The sequence below is a fragment of the Notamacropus eugenii genome, chromosome 5 (genome assembly GCF_028372415.1).
Source record: "Notamacropus eugenii isolate mMacEug1 chromosome 5, mMacEug1.pri_v2, whole genome shotgun sequence".
NCBI lineage: Eukaryota > Metazoa > Chordata > Mammalia > Diprotodontia > Macropodidae > Notamacropus > Notamacropus eugenii.
In genome coordinates, this window is record NC_092876.1 from 131,233,710 (window position 1) to 131,260,545 (window position 26,836).

Below are 26,836 nucleotides of genomic sequence, written 5' to 3' on the forward strand. Positions count from 1 at the left end.
TCGCACTAAGTATGTATAGAAGTAGAAGTACAAAATACTTTTTAAAGAAATCAAGGAAGCCTTGAAATACAGCTCTTCAATACTCATCTTTAAGCCATGTCAGTATAAGCAAAATGACAATACAACCAAAATAAATTTATGGATTTAGTGCTATGCTAGTCTAATGACTTTACAAAGCTATATAAAACAGTAACAATTGATTTGGGGGAATAAAAGGTCTAGAATTTCAAGGTAAATAATGAAAAATGTAAAAATTGAGGAAATCGCCCTCCTAGACATCGTTATATTATAAAGCAGTAACCATTAAAACTACTTAGTATTTATTAAAAGATAGAAAAGTAGACAAGTGAAACAAAGACAAGCAAGAAACAAAAATAAATGGATGCAGTCACCCAGTGTTCTATAAATCAAAGACCGTAAACTATTTGGGAGCAGATTCCTTATTTGAAAAGAACTAATGGGAGCATTGGAAAGCAGGCTGGCAACAACCAGCTTAGATGTGTGCTGGTCCAGTTCTTCGAAAAGCAGTTTAGAATTACACTTTTTAAAAAATTGACTAAAATGCTTATTTATACGCTTTGATCCATTGATGGGCATATGACTCTAAAAAACATAAAGAAAGGTCTCATAAATACCAAAACATTCACATAGCATCACTTTTTTGTGGTATAAAAAAGGCTAGAAATAAATTAGTTATCCATTCATTGGGGAATTATATAGTACATAAATTTGATAGTAGATTATAGTAAGAAATGACATGTAAATTCAGGGAAACATGGGAAGAATTATCTTAACTGATACAGAAGGTTATAGATTTAGAGTGGGTAGTAACTTCAGTAGTCTTTATTTCACAAATGAGGAAACTGAGGCCCAGAGAAGTTAAGTGATTAGGCCAGGATCACTTGGAGAACAAGTAGCAGAGTTGGGATTGAACCAGATTCTCTGACTTAAAATCTAGTGATCTTTCCCACTGGATCATGCTGCCTTGCTTTCTTGCATTAGAAAATGCTTCATGAGCATTATTACCTTTTGAATGTTCTACCAGCACCTCTACCCTGACATCTTCCAAATTTTCAATTTTTTAATATTATGCATAATTTATTCCCTGTTTTCAGAACCTCAGGACCCATCTGGAACACACATCCCCAGATCATCCCGCAAAGTCATGTCCTTATTAAATCTGTTCACCCTCACCTAGACTTGTAATCCATCAATCCTTGCAAGCTCACTTAGTCCATCACCTCGTTTCTGGCCTCAAGGTCTTGTTCTCCCTTCACCCTTGAGTTCCCAGCCTTATCCTACTGCCATGCCTACCATTCCAATCCTCAACTCTGTATTGCTCCAATCTTCTCTTCCTTTTTCCTCAGGAAATGGAACTGTCACTCCCTCGTTCTGGACAGTATGCCTGTATTAATATAGCTTAAAATCAGTCACCTTTTTGACTATCCTGTCTTGATTGGGCTCCCTTCTGAACTTCCTTATGCATTTTTTAAAAATGTCTCAATAGCTTTCTCTTGTTTTGGCATCAGTATTGCTTCCCTTCCCTCCCCACTATCCCCTTTGCTGCTGCCACTACAACTGCTTGAGTGTAGAAACCTCTTATGTACCTTACAAGCCCTCTCCCATAGCTATTGCTTCTCAGTTTTTTGCTTTCCCTACTGCTAAAGAGCACATTTCCTAAATACCTACAGTGTACAAGGCACTAGATGTTGATGCAGTATAGATAAAGCTAGACCTTCTAGTCATGTTCTCTTTGATAGACACTATTATGCAGTGGGACAGTTAATAAGAAGAATAACTTCCACTTGTTTAACACTTTGTGGTTTACAAAGCTCTTCTTACAATAACTCTGTGAGATAGGTATTATGAATATGGTTCCCATTTTATAGATATAAAATCTGAGCCTCAGAGAAAGTGACTAGTAAAGTGTCATACAGTCTGGTCAGTGGACCTCTGAGCTTCAAGGTTGATCTTTCTGATTCATAGGCCAGTGATCTTTACGAGTCCAAAGAATTGAAGCTAGAAAAAAGAATCAGGATTTCCTCTTTGCCATGATCACAGAATTTCAGAGTCAGAAAGAATCTCATTGGCTAGCTAGCCCAACACATTCAGAAAAAGGTGTCCCTACTGTAATATGCCCAACAAGTGCTAAACTTGGCTTGAAGATCCCTAGTAAAAGAAAACTCACTACCTCTGAGGCAGTCCGTTCTGTTTCTGGATGGCTTGAATGTTAACATGTTTTCATTTCATTCAGCCTAAATTGGCATTTTCTAGATGTTGCTCTGCCCTCTGGCCCAGCAGAAGAAATCTAATCCCTGGTTTATGGAACAATCTTTAAAATATTTGAGAATGGCTATCCTGTCTTCCCAAACTTCTTTTCTCCAGGTTAACATCCCTATTTCCTTCAACCAGTTCTTATATGATGTAGATTTAAAGCTCATCACCATCCTGGTTTCCCTCCTGTGGAGACACTCTGTTTTATCAATGTACTCTTAAAATGTGACATTCAGAACTGAACATATAAGTCTAGGACTGAGTACAGCAGAACCATCTCCTTTCCTAATGGTAGAAGCTTATGCCTCCTTTAAGGCAGCCATATATCATTTGGGCTACCATCCCAACTTTTGACTTATTGAAATGCCTGGAATTAGATAGCAAAGAACAAAGGATAATGACTAGGGAAAGAAACATAGGTGAGTGGAAAGAACGCTGGATTTGAATTCAAAGGTCCAGGGATCAAATCCAATTTCTACTACTTACTAACCTTTTTAACTTTAGGTAAATCACTTAACCATTCTGGGCTTCAGTTTCCTCATCTTCAAAAAAAATAGAAGTTAGACGATCTTTGAGGTCCTGTCCAGTTCTAAATCTGTGCTCCTACAAGGGTATCTTAGTACACAAAATATCAGAGGTGGTAGAGACATTAGTATAGACTGTCAGAGCTAGAAGGCATCTTCAAAGCTGTCTAAGCCAGAAGTTCTTAACATAGGGTCTATGAACTTGGTTTTTAAAAATATATTTCAGGGTCCAGTCAGTAGCATTTATTAGATAGTCCCTACCTTCAAGGAACTTACATTGTAGTGGAAGAAGACAAGCTGAAAAGTGGGAGAGTCCAGAGAGAAGTTCAAAGCAGAGAGAAAAGTAGGATGGTTGTTCTGAGCCCTTTCTCAAAACAGAAATTCCAGGAGGAACTTGTCAGTTGGAGAAGAGGGCTTCAGGCTTCAGAGTCTAGGGGGGTATTATAGGGGGAGGAGGGAAGTAACTTCCAGAGTGAAAAGGGAACTGAAGTATAATGGCAGAATTTGAAGTATAAAGCAGATCCAGGAGAGGATTGGTTTTAATCCTATGAATTTTATTTTATGCATTTAAAAACACACTGATAAGGGATGCATGATACAATAAAGGTTAAATACCCTTGATTTGCTCTAGCCTTGGTTTACAAAAAAGGAAACAGAATTAAGAATGGAAGTGATTAACTTACACAACTATGACAAAGCAGAAATAGTCACATCTTTTAAGACTTCAGTTCTAGTGTTCTTTTTACTGTATGATGTTTCTTCACAACCACACTTGTGTGGAAGATAGAACCAGGATCAGCTCTTCTTCACTCAGAACAAAGTCAAGTACAAGTCATGCTATCATTTCTCTGATGTTATGGTCTTCTTCAAAAACGAAGGACAAACACAGCAAAAGGACCAGGAGCTGGAAAGAGTCTTAGATCATAAAATGTTAGAGCTGGAAGAGACCTTAGAGAATGTTAAGAAGTTGAATAGCCCTTAGAGATCAAACACCTCAGGTCTCTTGTTCTGCAGAATAAGAACAAGTCCACACTCCTATAGCTTCTGCCTTTGGCAATAATTTTTAGAAGTGACTAGAGTTGTGCTTGCAGAATAACTTTCTGAAACTGCCCTTAGGGAGTTGACTGAGAAAGGTCATTTGGGCTTAGGAACAGTATTCCAGAGGAACTGAGACATCCAGAGATTTGGGTGTGTATTTTGGTTTCCTTTTCACAAAGCCAACAAAACTCAGGCTTTTGCCTGCTTTTTCCTACTAAACAGAAAGAGGGACTGTTAACAGGAAAAGAAGTCTTTGCTTGCCCATCTCTCATCATAAGTGTGTCTTACATCTCTTGAAGTTCCTGAACCTCCTTACTTGAAATTTCTGATCTTATTAACCATAGTTCACCTAGCCATATTACTCTTTTTCTCTTTGTTTCTACCAAAGATGTGGAACGGGTGATTGGCTTTGCCTCTGTGGACCTCTCACCTCTTCTCTCCGGATTCCAGTTTGTTTGTGGCTGGTACAACATTGCAGACTTCAGTGGACAATGCCAAGGGCAGATTAAAGTTGCTATCTCTCCCCTGGAAAGCATCATTCATCTCAAAGAAGAAAGGCTAGCTAGGCAAGGGGCCAAGGTGCCTGGCTTATCGGTATGTAACCTGTTTCCTCACACAAACCAGGTATGGTACTTATTGATTGTGACCCCTGCCAAATGTCCTTTAGGGAGGGGGAAATATATATATCAGTTTCTAGGAATGAATCCTCCTAAGGAGTCAATCAATAAATCAAGAATTCATTAAGTGCCTAATATGGTATCATTCCTCCATTACCCCCTGCCCCCCAAAAAATAGTTCCTTCCCTCAAGGAGATTATAAAAATCTCCAAATCTCAGATCTGAAAGAGATGTTAGAATATGGAAAGTTAGAACTGGAAAATGCCTTAGAGATCAACTTTTCTCATTTTCCTGAGAGTAAACTGTGGCCCAGAGAGATCAAGTGATTACCCAAGGCCACATAGCTTTATGCCCAGTCCTGGTGGGTGCTTTGGGGGTGGGGAGTTGAGAGAACCTCTTAGAGAGAGCTGTATTATATTGAGTTGGGGAGAAGACTGTATCACACATGATTCTATCTGGTTTCTTAAGGGGAGTTTTCTTATTTCTCCTTTTTTTGGCAGATCCCAGAGTATAGTCCATTTTCCTTCTCTACCTCTGCATTTCCCAGTTGCATAGGGAGATATACTACCCTGGATCAACCAGCTGATGGCTGTTCAAAAGATATTAACGTGTCTTCTAGGAGGTGAGTCAAATGTGTTGTTAGCAAGGCTTAGGAAAAAGAAGTATGAGAACTTGCAGTCACTCTCTGTTATTCTTCTGTGAAAAGAAAAATGTAGAGACAGATTAACTGACCTATTTTATAATCTGTTTAACCCTGTGCTCTTAGGAAGGAGGGGCCTTGTAAATTTGCAAACTTTGTGAGCTACAAAATTCAACATTTCAGGAGCAAAGACAGCCCTCTTTACTATCTGTTGCTGTTTGGCTCCACTCTAAAAACAGTCAGCAGCTGTGTATTAAATACCTCATGACCTTTCCTCTCCAAAAACCCAGGCATCAAGCCAGTTTGTGAAAAGGAATGCATCTACCCACTCAGCATTAAACACTTAGGACTAAGGCATGTTTTACCCAGTAAAAGAGTAGGAAGCCACATTCATTTCATTATTTCAGCAGCTCAAGAATAGACCCATGTACTATTCTTTCTAGCCATTTTCCACCTAGGATAGGCACAGTTTTTCACACAAACAGAATGTCAACCAGAAGAAATCTTAGAATATAGAATGTCAAAGCTCTGAGGGCCTTAGAACATAAGAATGTTAGAGCTGGAAAGAATTTAGAACATAAAATGGCAGGGTTGAAAGGAGCCTTGGGAGGTAGGGGGATGGAATCTGGCTTATTAATAAATGTTGACTAGAACACAAAATGTTAGAACTGTATGGGAACTTAGAACATAGACTACCAGTGTTGGAAGGGGCCTTAGAGTATTAAAGAACTTGGAAAGGTCCTTAGAGATTGTTTAGTTCAACCTCTTCCTTTTACAGATAAGAAATCAAGCCCCAAGAGAAGTAACTTGTTCAGCTAAGTAATAAGAATATGATCATGTGCCCCAAGACTCTCGTAATATAGCCCAGCCTCTCATTGTAATATTCATTTTTTCATTAATTATTAAACAATCAGACTTGATAGTCATCCTTAGAAACACCTACTCTTCCAAGAGCATATAAACTGTGAACCCACCATCATGAGGGGTCTTTGGCCTAAGAGAGATGGCCAAATGACCACTCTTTTATTAATAAACATGCTGACCTTATTAATAAAATGATTAAATTACCCAGAAACTATGTCTCTCAAACTTTTTAAATGCCACATTTAGTTTGTTATTGACTAGTAATTTTCACTTTGGTTAAAGTTCTTTACTTTAAAAAATAAAATTCTAGCAAGTCTCCTTGCCTCCTGAAAGCCAAACCAGTTTTTTTTTCCTGTGAGATGCCATAAGCATCACATCTTTGTCCACCTGACCCTGTATGGGGATTAGTGCATATTGTTGATGACTGATGATGATGAAGAAGGAAAGCATCAATTGAAAGCACTGTTGATTGGCCTCAGCCTCCCGAGAGACTGAGAATCTCATCTCCTGTCTGCCACTTGAAGGAGGTTTGCAGAGTACTAAGATAAACAAAACAAACTCCTCTGACATTACAGAGCTTACATTTCCTGGGAGAGGACAACACATGCGCAAACAAATAAGTGCAAGATACTTTGAGAAGTAGAACACTAACAAGGGAAGGGAGAAATCTTCTTGTAGTAGGTGGCACCAGAGCTGAGCCTTGAAGGAAGATGGAAAGGAGAAATGAAAAGGAAGCCCATTTCAGGAATGAGGGGAAACCTGTGAAATGATATAGAGCTTGGAGCTATAATACTCAGTTTCAGAGCAGCCAAGAATTCAAGTTAGCTATGTGAAAGGGAACTAATACGTAACAAATCTGGGGAGTTAGGTGGGAGCTAGATTGCAAACGACTTTAGAAATGCTTGACTCCATATTTCGTATTCTGTCCTAGAGGCAATATAATAGGGAGACACTGAGTGAGCAGGAGAGTGATATGGTCCAACGTTTATTTAAGGAATATTAACTTTGCAACTATGGGAAGAATATATCCAAAAAAGTGGGGGGAGGGGAAGAACCTAAAAGTGTAGAGACCATTTAGAAGGCTATTGTGGTAATCCAAACTAGGTGATGCTAGCCTAAACTGGAATACTGGCAGTATATGTAATTGAAGAGGAAAGGACAGATAAAAGATTTTGTGGGGGTAAAATTGGAAAGTTTTGACAACTGATTATTTTATACATGTTGCATTTGAAATGTTTATAGGACATCTAGGTAGAGATATCCATCAGGTAGCTGGAAATGCAGAATCATAGTAAAGGAAAGAGATTAGGGTTGCATCTATTAATTTGGGAATCATCTTCACAGATTAAACCTATTGAAGATGATATGGTCAGTCAGTAAACATTTATTAAGCACCTACTATGTTACGTGCCAAGCACTGTGCTAAACTCTGGGGGATACAAAGATGCAAAAACAGACCCTTTCCTCAAGGAGCTTCCGATCTAGTGGGACTACAACGAGCAAACAAATATATACAAACAACGCTATATGTAGGGGGAATGAGAATTAATTAAGAGAGAAAGCACTAGAATTAAAAGAGGTTAGGAAAGCCTTCCTGTACAAGACAATTTTATTTGGACTTTAAAGGAAGCCAAGAGGTGCAGATGAAGAGGGAGAGCTTTCCAGGCTTGGGGGACAGCCAGAGAAAATAAAATGTCTGGAGATGAAAGACAGTGTCTTGTTTGAAGAACAGCCAGGAGGACAAGAGAGATGTGGAAAGAAGAGAGAGCCCAGGATAGAACCTTCTAGCTGTGCATGCTTAATGGGTAAGAGGAGGAGGAGGATGCTTCAACAAAGGAGTGCTACAAAGGGGCAACTTGAATAGGAAAACAGAAAGAACAGTGTGGGAGGAGCCGTCTAGGAAAGTGTATTTGGGAGGAAGGGATGGTCAGAAGCAACAGAGAGGTTTACTTGGACTGAGAAAAAGCCAACGGATTTAGCAGTTTTGAGATTGTTGATAATTTTGAGGCAAGTTAATTCCTTAGGGCCTCATGCTTCTCTTGGAGCAGGTGTTCTCCAAGGTCTCATCTGCCTCTAACACTGTGTATTCAAAGGGCCTTTCCAGTTCTGATGTTTCGATTAGAATTTCCACATTCTCTGTTCTGTTCCATTATTAAGATCCTACTGTGTTAGATGGATCAAAGGTAAACTAAATTTTGGGACCAAGTAAGTACCTGATAAGTTTTGACATGAGGGAGTGAAAGGTATGAGAGTTCTGTGTTCATCTTCAGTAAGGAAGTTATCTGAATAAATTTATAAATTTAATTTTGTGGCTTTTGTTTGAGTTTGGTTTTGTTGTCTTTTACAGGAATAGAGCTCTGGGCATCATTTTTTATTGTTTTTACATTAACCTTAACCCTATTCCTATGTAAGACAAAAACTTAAGAACTTAACTCTGATCAATAAAATGACCATCAGGGTTCCAAAGGACCAATGAAACATGCTACATTCCTCCTGACAGAAGGATGGACTAGGAGTACAGAATGAAACATTCATTCTCAAAGAAATGCAGTGTGGAATTTATTTTACTTAACTGCACATATTTTTTTTTTTATAAAGATTTTGTTTTCCTTTTTTCTCAATGGAGAGGGATGGGACAAAGAAAAAAAGAGGGTTATTGAAGGACATTTTTAAAATATACTGAAGAGGATAAACGGAATAACTAACAGAGAAGCAGGAAAATTTTGAAAGTAACATGGTGCACATATGTACTTTAAAAGAAAAGCAAGATGTACATAACAGATATACAGTTTTACTTACAAATATTTTTATTAATCTAATCTTTTTCTTTTTATATTGGTTACATTGATTTTATTGTACAGAATGTATTCAGTTAGACCCTAACCCTCTCTTTGTCTTTTACAATGTATATGGAGATTTTCATTTTAACAGATGTTGTTTGTAAAGTTCAGAAGGAAGAAGAGAATGAATTGAAACGAATCTTAGAAACCATCTAGTTCAACGCCCAGAATTTTACAGTGTAGGAATGGAGACCTACAGAGGTTGATTTGCCCAGAGAGTCACTCAGAGGTAGAAATGGCAAAGTATCAATTAGAAATCAGGTCTTCTGACTAAATCTAGGGCTGCTTTTTCATCTCCACCACATCACTCTCCTATTAGCCCTCCTGGTTTCCTTTCAAATTCTATTACCTGGTCACACTCCTTTATATCTTGTAGTTCATCTTCTCTTCCAGTAGGGAAAGAAATACAAACAGACTTGACAAGCTGTTCCCACTATCCAGAGAAGGATTGAGATGTTATCTCAGAGTTTTTCATGTTTGCATTTCTTCGACAATTAAGGAGATAATACTTTTTGAATAATAATTTGTCATTTGTTTAACCTCTTTCATAAATTGGCATTAAGGAATAATTTTTCCTTTGAATATTTATGTTTCTTTATACAGTTTAAATGATAATTTTTTTTCTATTTTATTTGCTACAAATATTTTTCCAACTGTTATTTTTCTTTTTATGCTGGTTTTATTGTTTTTGTTGTAAAGAATTTTTTTTATGAAGTCAAACTTATCCATGTCGCCTCCTGTAATTTTTTTCTCTTTAATAGATAAGAATTTTATTTTCCTACCATAGTTGACCTAAATATATTATTCCCTTTTTTCTGATTTTTTTTTTAATTCTCTTTTTAGTGTGAGTCTATATTTTCACCATTGTATCATCCACTTAGGTATACACATTTTATGTTTGTGTACAAACTGGTTTTTCCCAAAGGAAGTACTTAATGATATGTTAATTTTTTTTCAGAATTGGACCTTTGAGAAACCAGGCATCTCGTCATGAAGAGCATATGCAGAATGTTCGCCGATTTCATGAATCCTTGCAGCAAGCTGAAGGGATTATTCAGAATGATAACCAAGTGGACTCACTAGCTTTTTCATCTCATAATTCACTCCTGACCTCTCTCAGGTGAGCATTTCTTTTAAAAAATTACCTGGAATATTTGACTTTGTTATTCTGTTATTGGACTTACTCTCCAAGGAAATCAAGACAAAAGTTCACCAGAATATTTTAGCATCATTTGGTAGCAAACAATTGAAAACAAAGTGGATGCCCATCAATTGGTGACTGGTGGAACAACTGTGCCATGCAATGGTATGTTATTGTGGCAAAACTGCAATATGAAAAATTCAGAAAAACATGAGAAAAGTAGTATAGATTGATGCGGTGAATGTGAACAAGACCAAGACAGCATTCTTATGTACCATGACTGCAAGAATACTAACTAGAAGAAATCAAACTCTTAGTAAATGAAATGACTGAACATGAACCTGTGGAGCAGATATGGAGCCATTAAAATGCCCTTCTGTCATTGGTCAGGTCTGGACTGTCAGAACATTGTCCAACATGGTCGCATGATTAGTTGGAGGTGTTTTATATAAATTATCTAGGAATCATTACAGTCACTCAGTAAGCATTTATTAAGTACCTTCTATGTGCAGTACCATACTTAGTGTTGGGAATACAAAAAAAGGCAAAAGACATGCCCTTATAATGAAATTATCTTATACAAGTTTCCCTCTCTTATATTAGCAATAGTGATAATAATGACAGTAATAAATAACTTATACTTAATATAACACATTATAGTTCATAAGTCATGTTCATATACATTGTCAAGTTTTGAACCTATAGATAATATCATCCTTATTTTGTAGCTCTATATATTTATAGAAAAAGCTGAGACTCAGAGAGGTTAAGTTATTTTCTCAGGGTCATTTAGCTAGTGAGTGGTGATACCACTGATCTCCTGATTTTTCTTTCAGTATACTAACAATGCCTCAGATAGTAAAAAAGGTGATTTGCTGAGGTTCTTTCCAGTCTTACAGTACTAGGATTGAAACCTAGATTCAACTTAGATTCTCCCTTAGAGTTCTGAGAATACCACAGTGTATCTCAAAGTTACTGCCCCCCTATAAGCATTAAAAAAAAAAAAAGTATAAACCAAATCTCAAGACTGGAAGCTTGTTACCTCCACGAAAATCATTGTGCACCTCTGCCACTGATAAGGAGCATGGCACTGAGACAATGATTGAATTCCTCTGTGAAATGAAGGGATTGATCTATATGAATTACAGGGGACTTTGAAATTTCCTAGGTTTTGTGAAGTAGAGAATCTAAAACACTGTATTCAAGTATCCGGTGAGGTTCTGCTGACTGTGAGTCCTATAAGAAATGCATGTAGGGCTGGAAGGATTGTGGAAAGTCTTCTCTGAAGTTGGACCTTGAAGGACAGAGGAGCATTTAGACTGGTGGACAAGGGGGGTGGTGATGAGACATTGTAGATTTAGGAAACATGAGGAATGGAGATGGTAGTGAGCATAGCAGGGATATGGGATGGGGATGTTGAGAATACTGTCCCAGTGAGGATCAAGGTCTCTTGTTGTAGAGGACAAAGAACGGGAATAACTGGTAGATTACTGATGATCTGTTAGGGCTAGTTTTTGCAAGGTCTTGCATATTTGTACATCCATCAAACATTTATTAAATCCCTACTGTGTGCAGAGAACCCTGTGTTATATGCTAGGGAAGATACAGAGTTCCTGACTTCCTAGAGCTCACAGTCTGGTAGGACAATGATGTCAACGATGGTGATAGCTAACAGTTATGTAGTGCTTTAAGACTTGCAAAGCATGGAACTTTGTATACATTATCTCATTTGAACCTCACAACAGCTCTTTTGAGCTGTGTACCACAGATATTATTATCCCCATTTCATAGATAATGAAATACATGTGGAAAGGTTAAATATCTTGCCCATAGCTACATGAGTAATAAGTATCACAGCTGAGATTTGAATTCAGGTCTCTCCTGGCTCCAAATCTAGTCTTCTTTCCACTGCCCCAAGCTGCCTTTCAATAAGAAGCAAACATAAATAATTAACAGTATACAATATTATACGTAATACACAGTATCACATATTATGTGCACATGAGTGGTGCAAAGTGCTTTGTGATGTTCATTATTGATAGGCTAATCAAGGAAGACTTCTTAAGTCCTGACATTTTACTTGGGCCTTTAAATGATGCTTACATTAGAACTTTAAACTTTATCCTATAAGCAGGAATGAATGAAAAGCATTTATGAAGTGCTTATTATATGCAAAGCCCTATGCTTAGGATACAAATACAGGATACAAGACAGCCCCTGCTCTCAAGCTCACATTTAGTACACCATTCACTCGTGACCTTTGAGCATAGGAAGGAGATGACCAAAACAACTATTCTTTGTGGGACATAACATGGGGGACAAGACTGGAACTGGGGAGACTGGCTAGAATACTGTCTTATTAATGTAGATATAAAATTGGGAGTGCCTAGACAGGGTGAAGAACAGCCAGTGAGTGGAAGTTACAGTGAACTTTCTGCCAATTGGAACTAGTTTTTTCATAAGGTAGTAAACTTCCTGTTACCTAGGATCTTTCAAGAAGAGATTGGATAACTACTTCTTTGGGATGTAAATGCAATTCTTTTTCAGGCACGGGTTGAATGAAATGATATCTAAAGTCCCTTCCAGTTGTGAGAGTGTAAGATTCAATGACCTCTTTCTTATTTTTTTCTTGCCTCTTTCTCTGTCTCACAGGAAAAACTTAAATGAACTGGATCAGATTCAGAAGTACTTCAACCAGAAATTAACGAAGTCTTACCCTCAGCTCACCTTCAGCTACTCAACCCAGCCACCCCAGGAGAGCCGCAACAGTCATCAGGATGCTGAGACAAGGAGCCCAGATTTAGGGAGCCATCACATTTTAGAAAAATCAAATTACTTGGTATCTCAAGTCAGTGCCCTGATTACTGGTAGGACGCTGGTGGTCCTCATAGTGATTTCATGTTACTGAGAAAAGCCCATCTGTCTGAGAAGGGAAGAGAAAAGGGGGGATTGTAAAGGATACCAAAGATCCAAATTTCCAGATATTTGCAAGTTAACTAGAACAACAAAAAGGAATCAAAAACTTTCCTCCCTCTAGGAGAGACCTGAGTTGTGAGGTAAAGCACAGTAGTTCAGTAGAAAGAATTTTTCTTATGGAGGGATCTTCAAGTTTATCTAGTCTAACCCACATCAGTTTGCCAGGTAGGGAAAATGAGAATGAAAGAGTAAGTAGCTTGTCCCAGAATACAGAGGTAAGAAGTAGGAGAAGGGGGATTCATTCCCAAGTGATAAAATTACAAAAGTTCAGAGTTGGAAAGAATGTCGGTGACTTATTTAATGCAGTCTATACCCGAAAAAAATTCCCTCTAGACCATCTCACAAGTAGTGGTCTAGACTTTGCATCAACTTCCCTGAAGGGGAGTCCATGACCACCTCAAGTAGCCTGTTCTGGCTGGAGAGAGAGTTCTCATTTGTTAGAAAGCACTTCCTTTCAAATCTGCCTCAGCAGCTCCCTTTAGGAGGAAGGCTTCTAGCTTTTGCTCTCCAGGTCCAGGCAGAATAAGTCTAAGCCATCTTCTGTGGGACAGCCCTTTATATTCTTCTAGACAGCTCTCATGCCCCTTCCAAAGCCTTTTCTTCTCCAGCTAACAAATCCATTTTGTTGTTCTAAGCTTTCACTGACAGTGTGCCAGTTCCTTCCAAATATTTTATAACACGCCTGAACCTGGATCCAAAATTTGGCTTTGCAGTTTAGACTAGCACAGGATAAAAGAAACATGCCTGTTCTGGGAGTCAGCAGACTTGGGTTCGAGTTCTAGTTCTGTCACTGGCTTACTGTATGATATTAAGCCAGTTATTTCCTTCTCTGTCTCTCAGTTTCTTCCTTTCCTCTGCCTCATGCTGAATGAAATACATAGAATGAATGAAACATTTATTAAACACCTACTCTGTGCAAAGTACTTGGGGATACAAATAAAAAAGACAGTCCCTGCTCTCAAGGATCTCAGGTTGTTCCTGTGTAAAATAGGAATGATATTCCTAGCCCTACTTCATTCACAAGGCTCTTTCAAGGAGCAAAAAAAAATAATAATAATGCTTGGGAATGCATTCTGTCAGAGAATCAGAGGTTTCAATATTTACTTGCTCTTCTGCTCTGCCTGGAGACAATTTATTCACTAAGTCAGCAGATATTGATTGAACACCTCTGTGCACGGCCCATCGTCTTCTATAACAGGGTTTTCAGTGAGCCTTTTGTGCTCTTACCCACCCTTTCCCCATCAAATTTGCAACTGACATTTCTTTAAGAATCATTCCTTTGTCTTTTTAGTGCAAGTTGAGTTTTCGTTTATTATTTTCAGGCCATAATTGGCATTTTAATTATTCCACTCAGTTCAGCAAACATTAATGAAATACCTACTCTGAAAAGCCATGTTACTCATCATTGAGGATATGGAGATAAAAAACAACACAAAACCTGCAGTCAGGGAGTTTACACCTTCCTGGGAGGACAATGTCTGACCTGAATCTTGAAGATGATTTCTTACATCAGGAAGCCATTTAAGATCTAAGTCCACTGTTCATTCCACTGTGCTCTACTTTGTCTGTTAGAATAACAATTCACATTTATAGTGCACTTTACTACCTATCTCAAAAGACTGTTTGAGGAAGTCACATTTTAAACTATAAAACACCATTACAATGAGAGCTATGTTTGTATGACCTGATGCTGTTGTCAGGTCATTAACTATATTTCTTTGTTACAAGAGAAGATTCAGTCTGAATTGGGAATTGGAGGTCTTTTCCAGAAATTACACTATCATTAAGCCACAAGATGTCACTAAATTTTTTTTTAAAAAGAAGACATGAACACTGGTTATTATGGTTTTTTTATTTATTCATTTATTTTTTAGTTTTCATCATTCACTTCCACAAGATCTTGACTTTAAATTTTCTCCCCATCTCTCCCCTCTGCCCATCCCAAGACAGCATGAATTCTGATTACCTCTACCCCCAATCTGCCCTCCCTTGTCTTATCCACTTCCCCTCTATTTTCTTATAGGGTAAGATAGATTTCTATACCCTATCGCCTGTATGTCGTATTTCCCAGTTGCATGTGAAAACAATTTTTAACATTCATTTTTAAAACTTTGAGTTCCAACTACTCTTCCTTCCTCCCTCCTCACCCATCCCCACTGAGAAGGCAAGCAATTCCATATAGGTTATACATGTATGGTCCTGCAAAACACTTCCGTAACAGTTATGTTGTGAAAGACTAACTATATTTCCTTCCATCCTATCCTGCCCCCCATTTATTCTGTTTTCTTTTGATCCTGTCCCTCCTCAAAAGTTTTACTTCTAATTACTCCCTCCTCCTATTTACCCTCCTTTCTATCATCCCTCCCACATCTCACTTATCCCCTTCCCCTCCTACTTTCCTGTAGTGAAAGATAGAGTTTCATGCCAAATTGTGTGCATGTTATTCCCTACTTAAGCCATATCCAATGAGAGTAAGATTCACTCTTTCCCTCTCACCTCCCCCTTCTTCCCCTCCATTGAAAAAGCTTTTTCTTGTCTCTTTTATGAGATAATTTGCCCCATTCCATTTCTCCCAATGTATTCCTCTCTCACCCCTTAATTTATTTTTTAGATATCATCCCTTCATATTCACCTCACTCTGTGCCTTCTGTCTATATATAAAATCCCTCCAACTACCCTAATACTGAGAAAAGTCTCAAGAGAAACAAATATTATCTTTCTGTGTAAGAATGTAAACAGTTCAACTTTAGTAAGTCCCTTATGATTTCTCTTTCCTGTTTACGTTTTCATGTTTCTCTTAATTCTTGTATTTGGAAGTCATATTTTCTATTCAGCTCTGGTGTTTTCATCAAGAATACTTGAAAGTCCTCTATTTCATTGATTGACATTTTTTTCTCCTGAAGTATTATACTCAGTTTTGTTGGGTAGGTGATTCTTGGTTTTAATCCTAGCTCCTTTGACCCCTGGAATATCATATTCCAAGCCCCCTGATCACTTAATGTAGAAGCTGCTAGATCTTGTATTATCCTGATTGTGTTTCCCCAATAATCAAATTGTTTCTTTCTGGCTGCTTATAATATTTTCTACTTGACCTGGGACCTCTGGAATTTGGCTACAATATTCCTAGTTTTCCTTTTGGGATCTCTTTCAGAAGATAATCGGTGGATTCTTTCAATATCTATTTTGCTCTCTGGTTCTAGAATATCAGGGCAGTTTTCCTTGATAATTTCTTAAAAGATGATATCTAGCTTATTTTTTTGGTCATGGCTTTCAGGTAGTCCACTAATTTTTAAATTGTCTCTCATGGATCTGTTTTCCAGGTCAGTTGTTTTTCCAGTGAGATATTTCACATTGTCTTCTGTTTTTTCATTCTTTTGATTTTGTTTTATAATTTGATTTTTCATAAAGTCATTAACTTCCATCTGCTCCATTCTAATTTTTAAGGAATTATTCAGTGAGCTTTTGAACCTCCTTTTGCATTTGGTCCATTCTGCTTTTTAAGGCATTCTTCTCATTGGCTTTTTGGATCTCTTTTGCCATTTGGGTTAGTCTATTTTTTAAAGTGTTATTTTCTTCAGCATTTTTTTGGGTCTCCTTTAGCAGGCAGTTGACTTGTTTTTCGTGATTTTCTTGCATCACGCTCATTTCTCTTCCCAATTTTTCCTTTATTTCTCTTACTTGATTTTCAAAATCCTTTTTGAGCTCTTCCATGGCCTAAAACCAATTCGTATTTTTCTTGGAGGCTTTTGATGTGGGAGCTTTGACTTTGTGGTCTCCTTCTGGCTATATGTTTTGATCTCCCTTGTCACCAAAGTAAGATTATATAGTCAGATTTTTTGTCTTGTTTTGCTCATTTCCCCAGCCAGTTACTTGACTTCTGTACTCTTTGTCAAGGTAGTTCTCTGCTTTCAGTGGAGGTGTGGGGATGTACTGTCAGCTGCTCAATTCCTCCACAATCTGTGGGCCTAGAGCTCCAGAAACAGTCATTGCCTCTGTCCCTGCTGTGGCTCCCTTGCCCCCTCCACCACACTGGGGCTGGACTACTCTACTTTCTCACACAGGCAGACAAGTTTTTTTCACTGACCTTCCAATTTGTCCTCAGTGTTTTGGGGTTGTAAAGTCTGGAAACCGCCACAGATTCCAGTGATTCCGTCCCCCTGAGGCCTTCTTAGGTCCCGTCTATGCCAGCGTAGCACATGCTGGACAGCATTCTGCTCCCAGTCTGGCACGATAGACGCTTCCCGTCGACCTTCCAGGTTGTCTTGGGCTGGAGATTTGTTTCATTCTGTCATTCTGTGGGTTCTACAACTCCAGAATTCGTTTAGAGTCATTTTTTACAGGTATTTGGCTGAGTTGAGGGGGAGAGCTCTATCAAGTCCTTGCTTTTACTTTGCCATCTTGTCTCTATCCTTGTGGTTATTATAGTTTAAAAGACATTTTGACATGCATTATCTCATCTTAGCCCGAGCACAGCTCTTTGAGTCAGATACTACTTTTTCAGTCCCTTTTCACAGAGGAGAAATCTAAGTTTAGAGAAACCAAGTGATTTGCCTAGTGACATCTCACTGCTAGTAAACCAAGGTTCCAGCTGAGCTCTGTATCTATAGTATAAAAATAGGTAAGAATTTGTTCCTTTAATATTAGGCATATTAAAGGGCTAGAAATGTTACTAGATTGAATATGTCTTCACAGTTCATGGGGTTCACTAACCTATAAGGTTTGTCCTATTTGAAGTAGTGACTGGCATTAGTAACAAATAGTAGCTTGGGAAAATAGTAATTGTGAGGAATTCCACAGAGAACACTAAGACTTTGAGCCGGAAGGGACTTTAAAGATCATCTGGTTCAATTCCTAATTTTACAAATGAGGAAACAGGCACAAAGAAGCCCAAATGAGTTGCCCAAAAATTATACAGACAAGTGAAAGAGCCAGAATTCAAACTCAGGTCTTCTGACTCCATTTTTTTATATTTATTGTTCTTCAGATCTACAAAATCTAACCAAGGATTCTCCAACATTGTTGAATATTCATCAGGCAGAGAGTGAAAACCCTGAAGGCAAGAGCCTCCTAAGGATTCATAGAGCAGAGGATAAAGAGAGAAAAACTCTACCCCAGGACCAACCCTCCCTTGTCCCTCTTGAAATACCACCACTTGGAAAGAATACACTGGGTAAATCCCCAGACCAAGAAGCAATAGAAAATAACCTTCCATTGTCCTTGAAAGTGATTGAGATTGAAGAGGATTCTGAGGTGGCCCAAACCTCCAGTGATGAGGACTATGAAGAAGATTTCATACATCCCAGAACCCTCAATGAAATTACAACCATGACAGATAAGACCAGTCCTTGGTCTAGTATTACATCAGAAGAAGATGTGGCTATTGACCTTCTGCCACAAGATGTAAAGAAAGATGACCTTTGTACCTCAACTTCAAAACGCTTCCCCAGAGAAGACCAAAGTGGCAAGAATAATTCCCACCCCAGGATGCAGCAGGACAGCTGCCTGTCCAGGACATCCAACAGGACCCAGTCTTCCCCTGGTCCTATGACAGAAACAGACAGTGTCTGCAGAATGAGTATAGATGTGGATCTACATCAAAAGAACTCTAAAGCAACAGGCTTATCTCAAGAAGGAGATACTAGCAAGGGAAGGAGGTTCTCTCTGGTCCTTGAAACAGCACAGGAAGAGAAGCTGGAGTCCAGTGAGTCAAGTGACTCTTCAGACAATGGAAATTTTGCTCTTGATCAAACTGTCTTAGTTCCCCAAGCTGGAACCTACTGTTTGAATGAGAGCTGTGGAAACAAGGACAGCAATCATGACAAGAAGCTGCCTGTGAAGTTGTCATCATCCAGAAGTAGTGAAAAGCCTGATGACCTCTTGGCAGAGTCAAAGAAATCCCCAAAGCAGAGCCTACTATTGTATCCTTTTGATGTCTTACAAGTAACATCTCCATTTAACTGACCCTCAAGTTTATCCATGACAGGGATTCTTACCCTTTTTTGTGTCCTGGATCCCTTGGCAATCTAGGGAGGCCTGTAGATCTCTTCTCAGAATCATCTTTTTAAATGCATTAAGTAAGATACATGAAAGGAAAGCAACTATGTTGAAATAGTTATCCAAAAAAATTTTTTAATTAGTTTGCACAAACCAGATTAAGAAACCTTGATCTAGTGGGTGGTTGTTAGCATAGTCTTCCTTTAAAGGTAATCACTTTTCAGGGAATTATACTTTACGACCTCTGACATCCATTCCAGCTGTAAGATTTCTGTAATTCCAGTCAGGGCCAAACATAAATGAATGTAAAAAGTGAGTTACCAACAGCCTATGATATCAGAGGAGTTAAGAGTTGAAAAGAACCCAGGGCCCTCATCTTACAGAGAAGGAAATTGAGGTCGAAGGAGGTTCATTGATCTGCTGATGGTCACATGATTATTCACAGTGCTCTGGTTCCAACCTGACCTTCCAGCTCCCACTGTACTTCCCACTGCCACACCAGTATCAGGAATATGCCCCCAAACATTTCCTTCACCCCCCGCCAGGTGGGCCTGTTGTAGACACCTAGGATTTGTCTTCACCCAAGGTGATAACTAAGAGACCACTCCCAAGAGGGACCCCATGGGCTTCCAGTAGGTTTGTGTTAATTCCCTTCAGTGTACACTTGAAGTTGCTTATGGGCAGGGAGCTGGGTTTGCTCTGGTAGAGAGCTATAATACAAACTATGTTCTTGAGCTTATTGTTTAATATTTTTTATTTGTGTCTCCAGCCTGGCACAATGCCTGGCCCAGAATGACTACCTAGTAAATTCTTATTTGTTTGAATTAGGATAGAAAGTATACAAACTGATACAAAGTAGAGTAAGATTAAGTACAAAAGAGAGTGGTAGACAAACAGTTCTTAGAAGAAGACTCCCAAATGGCCTAGACTGTGGAAGAGGGCAGGATAAGCTAGAAACTAGCCCTTTCTATAACGGGATCACTTGGTGGGTAACTTGGGATCATTGAAAGTCATCTTTCCAATTGCAGTCCTACCCAGCTTCTTGCCATTTGATTCTGGACCTAGCTCATTAATCCCACTAAAATACCTGTTCAGAGTACTGATGTGTCTATCCTGATAGTCCAACTCAAACACTGCCATCATTGTATGTCACAATCTGAGAATATATGTTCTTCATCTCCATGTTTCTCCTGTAGAGTTCACTAGGCCAGTCTTTGGAGTTGCCGTGGAATCCTACTAAGAGTGTTTTGTCTTTTTATGGTACTTAGTAGATTCTGTCAATGCCACATCATTCATGAACAAGAGTACCTGAAGAATTTTCTGGAGAATTTCATCTTTGTGCAGAACATTCTTTATGATATTGGCAAACACCTTTGACAGGTCTCACCTTTATTCTATGTCTCACATGGTATTGGAAATTAGAGAATTATCAAGCAAAGTTATTTCTGTGGTTACTTCTGTCAGGAAGCCTTAACATTTGCATTGAAGATCAATTTAAGGTTGCAATTTGCTCTACTGAGTAAAATGTGCTTTTTTATAATTAACAACCAACACAATGGTATATTTTCTATATTTGTCAGGTAATTGTGTAACTAAGAAGCTATTTTCTTTTATAGAAAATTCTATGAAAGCCTGCCTGTTCCCTTATTATATCTTCATCAGGGACACCCTAATTATGTGCAAAAACTAGTATTAGAGACTTTATAGTTTTTTTAAAAGTAGGCATGTAGGTCAGTAGTTCTTTCTAGCACAGATTTCGTGGTACTTTTTACATGTGTGAATAAGGCTAGACAGAAGCCCATTTGAAACAGTCCTTCATGTTTTAGCAGAACAGAAGCTTAAGTCTTTCATCTCTCTAGCCCTCGGTTTTCTCCTTTGTAAAAGCAGCCTAGATGATCTCTAAGATCCTTTATGCAAATGCTGTGGCCTTGTAAATAAATAGCATGAGCCGAGATACAGAGGAGCAAAAATAAACGTGATGTATCTGGGGGGACAACAAGGAATCCCACTTGACAGGCGTAACAGATGTGTTAGGAAGAGTGAATGTCTGAACACACTTTTCCCTCACTCCTTCCTTCAGACCAGAGCCATTGGTGGTCCCTAATTTCTTCCTTTCACCTAAGCACTTGGAGGATTCAATGAGGATGCTTTCTCTCTCTACAGCTTCACCGTCAATCACAACCCATCAGGTAAGAGCAAAGCAAAGTTCTTATCCAAAGAGACAATATTCACTTGCTTCTTTGGTAAACATCAGTGTGAAATGTGAGAAAGCCCCCAGCAGTCTACCTAAAATGGTGCCTTCAGTCATCAGATAGGAACTGAGCGCCTTCTTTGTGTCTACCCTCATGTTTGGGGAAACAAGATAAGTGTAAATCTTGTTCTCTGCCACTGTAATTGTAATTTAGAAGCCACTGGTTTTATCTTAGACTACAAAAATTAGATTGAGTGCCCAGAAAAGGGAGATAACACCTCCATTATCATTTGACCTGGTAAGATCACACCTGGCATACCTCTTAGCAACACATTTTAAGAAGTAGGGGAGAAGGTATCTGAAGATTCTCTTCCAGCATCTATCATGGGACGGAATAAATAGATGTGTTTTTGATTGGCCCCAGAGAGCAGAAGTAGGATCAATAGATGAACTTGCCTGAAGTAGACTGATGTAAAGAACAACTTCTTAACCTACCTTCTACTAAAAAATAAATTTTATGAGAGAGGTTTCTTTGTTTTACTGTGTCTTGTCTAAATTGTGTAATTTCCCTGGCACCAGCCCATTGCTCTATAATCTAGTCAATGATTTCAAGTGGCCATCTATAGCATCATAGATTTAAAGTTGGAAGGGATCTTATGATCATCCATCAATCAGCAAAATGCTGCCTATGTGTTACAGACTGTACCAAATTTTGGGGATACAGGCAAAAATTAAATAGTCACGGCCTTTGAGGAATTTGTATTCTGTCAGGAAAGAAAACATGTACATGATTAGGAGTATATACAAAACAAATGCCAGGTGCCTGGGCAGGACTCTTCTGGTTGGGTGTGGGCCTTACTTTTGTCGGAGGTGGCTAAGCTTTGAAGGAAACTAGGGATTCTGAGATGGATGTAAGGAGAGACAGGAAGTTGAGTCCTGTGTGTGAGGAAGAACAGGAGGGCCATTTTCACCTGCACCCAAGAATGCCTGAAGAAGTGTGACCTCCAGGGGTTCCAGCAGCCATGGTACAGCGTTAAGTTCTGGAAGCTGAAAACCACTCTCACACTTTTGAGACACCCTGTATAGTAAGGCTGAGAAGATAAATTGAGGCTTATAAAAGTTTTTAATAAAGCCCAACCAGAGAAATTTGTATTTGTCTCTGGAGGTAATAGAGAGCCACCAAAGTTTACTAAGTGAGAGAGACCTGAACCTGACAAAGTCAGACTTGTCCTTCAGTAATCTCACTCTCCCCTTTGTGGCAAGTGTGGATCGGAGAGAGGAGAGCATTGAGACAGCACAGTAATTGGAAGGCCATTGCAGTAGCACAGGTAAGAGGTAATGAAGATCTGAACCATGGTAGTGGCTGTGGGGCAGGGTAAAGAAGAAAGAAGAGTATTTACATATGTGAGGTGAGGGAGAGGGAAAAGACTGGGATGAATCCAGAGCTGCAAACCTGGGTTATTGGAAGCTTAGCAGAGCCCTTGACAGAAATAAGGAAGTTGAAATGATACAAATGAAATAAGAAGGAAGAGATAACAAATTCTGTTTTGAACATGCTAAGTGATATGTACAGGATATGTGAAATGTTCAGGAAATCCAGTTTGAAATGTCCAATAGGCAGTGATGTGTGACTAGAATTCAAGAGGGATTAGAGATGCATATATAGATTTTGGAGATCTCTACATAGAAATGATAGCTATGGGAGCTGGTGACGTTGGCTTAAATAAATAAGCAAGATGAGTGGAAGACAATAGGTAAGAGGGTCCAGGACAGAACCTTGGGATACATCTACAGCTGGGGATAGGTGTTAGATGGTCCAGTAAAAGAGATTGAGAAGGAATAGTCAGACTGGTGGGTGGTAACTAACAGTAAGAGGAGAGAGCATCAAGAGAGAAGGGTGGTCAGTAATGCTGGATACTGCAGGGAGGTCAAAAAGGCTATCAGATTTGGCATTTAAGAGATTATTGGTCACTTTAAATCATGTTTTCAGTTGAAGTTAGAAGCCAGAGATTACAAGGGCTTGAGAAGGGAGTAAAAGGAACCAGTAAGCTCTGGGGAAATTAAAGAAAGAGAAAGAAATCACTTTCCTCTAGGGAGATGAGGGAAGGCTTATAGTGAAGATAGCACTTGAGCTGAGAACTAAAGAAAAGAGAAGGATTTGGGTAAGCAGTTTGGAGGAGAGGTCAAGTTAAGGGGAATTAACTGGCAAAATAGCTTAAGACTGTGAAGGTGACTTCATTGGAGACTTTTGGTTTGATATTTGAAAAACTCTGGGTATGATTATGTTGCCTGAGGCTGGACATCTTGGGAAAATATGATAGGAAAATGAAAATCAGAAAGTATTTTGCTTTCAGTGACTTAACATGTCAAGGCAGAATGCCTACTTGTGTGTATGTTTCTGAATCTCTTTAGTCTTCCTGGATGAAAGCTGTAGGAACAGGTACTGAAGGCACCATGATTTTGATCTTGAGAAATAATTGTTATTTTAGCAAAATTATTCTTTTCAATTCCACTTATTGAGAATTCATAATGAATTGGACAGGTAAATTAGACTTCCTTGACATTAGCTGCAAAGAAATTTTTTTGCCAAGAGATTAATAGCGTAAACAGTATTCCAAATAAGCAGTTCTTTATTGAATACCTTCTGAATGCCCATCATTGCATTAAAATAGGAGAGATACAGAAGAAGCAAGAACTTAGTTCTATTCTTAAGGAGTTTATAATCTAGTTGGGGAAATAAGAACATAGTTTTCCAAATTGTGAGATGTCTCCCCTTGGTGGGAACAAGTCCATCTGTGCAATTGGGATAGTTTGTAACAGTGATCAAAATTATTGTGGATATTCAGTACAATTCTTGGGTAAATAAATCCACTTATTCTTAGAAAACAGAGGTTCAAATCAAAGTCTATAAATGTAAAACTAGCATCAGATTGTCTGTAACTGGTGAGAGGAGGCAGAAGGTAAGCATGTATTTGTAGGGCAAAAGGTATTGGGTCCAGACATAGATGGTATGCAGGGACTGGATTGCTAGGGCCCAGACCCTTTCTCCAAAAGACCAGAAGGAAGGGTTCGCTACTTGTGGCCCCCAAAGCTAATCAGATGCTTCCCACCAATCATTCCTTGTGTAGCAGGTGGGACTGGAGGATACCATCCAGTTGGCATTAGGGGCCATCAGGGTGCTGGTACTATTATTATTAATTCAGTGCAGTGAGTATTTGTTCTTTTATGCTAGTTTTTAAGTTTTGTTATAAAATTATAATGAATGCTTAACTGAATAAAATGCAAGCTAAAAAGAAAATACAAACAACTCTGCTGAGAGGTTGGGGGAAGATGGGAGAAGGAGCTCTTGAGGAGCTCCCATAGTGACTGAGGAGATAAAGTAGCCCCATACTGGAAATAGTCATATAACCAAAATACTCTATAATCAAGTGTTCAGCTGTTTGTTGTCAGTACAATTGCAATTGATTGCTGAGGGATGCCCCAGCCCAGAGTGCTCTACCCAACTCAAATTTCTCATCTTTATTTTATACTACTTCCCCTCATATACTTTGTGTTCCAGCCAGACTAGACAATTTATTGTTATTGAGTCTCATCTGCCATCCTCCTACTTCACTGCATTCACAAAAGCCAAGAAGAAACTCCTTCCTTATATCTGCCTGCTAAAGTCCTTCTCTTCCCTCAAAGCTGAGCTCAGGGGCAACCATCTTTTACCTATCCCCCAAGTAAAGTATTCTCTTCCTTGTAGTTGCATAAAGCACATTTTCTGCATCATCCTTTGCAGACCTATTATGCTAGACCTTGTATCACCCATATGGTATACATGCCATATTCCCCTCTGCTCATTGGAGAGTGAAAGCACTCAGAGTACAGGGGCTCTGCTCTTAATCTTTGTATTCCATGTGCCCAACAAAGGGCCTGTTCCATAGCATACTTTTAATAAGTATTTGTGGAATTGATGAAGAGCAGCACGTTATCTTTTCCAGACAGGCACCAATGACTCCCCATACCCACCACAACTCTCTCCAGACAAGAAGCCTTGAGTCTGCTCTTGCCAAGTCATGGGCTCCTCTCTAAGAGATGTACCATTTGATTAGCCTGCCCCTCCCACATTTTCTTCTTTACATATTCAACAGAGAAAACAGCCAGTTAATAAATACTTCATGAGCATCCACTGTATGCCCAGTCCTAGGACGTTAGAAGTCTTGAGACCTGAATAAAATTCCAACTTCGCCAGTGTTTTGCTTTGTGACCTTGAACAAGTCCTCCTTAGTTTCCCTATCTGCAAAATGAGTGGTTTAGATTTCCAAGCTATGATGTGTTATGTTCTTAAGCCTCTTCTGGCTTTAACAATGCATGTACGTTTCAACTCAAAAAAGTTTTGGTAAGTGCCTGCTGTGTGCAAAACCCTATGCTCTTTGTTCTAAAGTGCCTGTAAAGCTCTGACATTTTGTATTGATAATAAAGCCCTTGCATTTGTGGAACAATTTACCGTTTACAAGTTTGATTTTACACAGCACTCTGCATGTGTTATCAAGCCAGTGATACAGATAACATAGGTATTCCATCTAACAAGTTGAGTTCAGCAGAACTTTCATGCGGGACTAATGCTGTGTGGTGACGATGGTTACAAAGATAGACCTGAAAGTCTTAAGACATAAAAATTAATGATAGAATGGAGTGTGACCTAAGCGTCAACAAGGGTTACAAGGAGAAACCTTTGAGAAGCCTGAGGATCACAGAATCCCAACAGTAGAAGAAACCTCAGAGGTCAAGTAGGCCAACCTATTCCTTAACAAAAATCCCATCTAAAACATTTCTGCCAATTAGACACTCAGCTTCAACTTGAAGCTATCAAGGACAAGGATTGCTCTTTGTTCTGAGACATCCCCTTCCTATTTGGGGCAGCTTTCATTGTTAGAAAGTTTACTTCAGATGGAGTCTCACCACCCAGAATCCAACAAGGCTGTAGATCCCAAAATGCTAGAGCTACTGGACTTGAAGACAGTGGACATGGTTTCCCATTTCTTATGTTTTCTATAACAAGGGGCTAATGATGCCATGATGGTGTTTTGGCACCATTTCTGACCTTCAAATCCGACAAAAATAAAGCCACGATGGTAGGAGATGGTTATTATTTTCAGTAGCACTCTTTTAAGTTAAGGGTGTCACCTAAGGAAGCTGTTAAGTCAGATTCCCCCTAAACTAGAGCCCCACAAGGCAGACCAAGAAACATTGCCTCCTGCTTGACCCCTCGCTGTGAAGTCAAGATGAGTGGTCTACCCTATCTCCCCTCACTTCATTCCATCAGAGTCTCACTTATGCTATGTGACCTTGGGTAAGTGAAAGTCTTTTAGCAGAGGCTAGATGTCCATTCATCTAAGATGTTGTACCAGGCTAATATTTATCTGGAGAGGAGTTGGACTAAACAAGGGCTTCTTGACCTCTTTTTGTGTTATGTACCCCTTTGGAAGTCTGGTGAAATCCATGAACCCCTTCTCAAATTTTTTTCTTAATTTGTCATTGAACAAGGCGCTAAATTTGTTAGAGATTAGTGAAAACAGATTTGTTTTCCCTATCCAATTTCATGGATCCCCTGAAATCTATACATGGACCCCAGGTTAAGACCCTTTGAATTAGATGCTTTCTTTCAGCTCTGAGACTCAATGATTCCTATTGTGCTTGGGTCACAGAGTAACTTCCTATACAAAAATAGCATGGATCCCATGAGAAAAGTCAC

The 26,836-nt window shown here is 38.9% G+C and overlaps 1 protein-coding gene across 6 annotated transcripts in view; it reads left to right on the forward strand.

Annotated features, from left to right (window-relative positions):
• C2CD3 (C2 domain containing 3 centriole elongation regulator) overlaps positions 1 to 26,836 on the forward strand; it is a 168,964-nt gene that overhangs the window by 132,228 nt on the left and 9,900 nt on the right. For 5 of the 6 annotated variants that reach the window (XM_072610867.1, XM_072610868.1, XM_072610871.1 and 2 more), the window contains 6 exons: positions 4,225 to 4,430; positions 4,954 to 5,075; positions 9,756 to 9,917; positions 12,591 to 12,805; positions 17,899 to 18,832; positions 20,989 to 21,097. In XM_072610867.1, coding sequence (XP_072466968.1) covers positions 4,225 to 4,430; positions 4,954 to 5,075; positions 9,756 to 9,917; positions 12,591 to 12,805; positions 17,899 to 18,832; positions 20,989 to 21,097 — 1,748 coding nt within the window. Of the gene's footprint in view, positions 1 to 4,224; positions 4,431 to 4,953; positions 5,076 to 9,755; positions 9,918 to 12,590; positions 12,806 to 17,898; positions 18,833 to 20,988; positions 21,098 to 26,836 lie in introns of those variants that run through there. The other variant, XM_072610873.1, reaches the window with a different exon arrangement.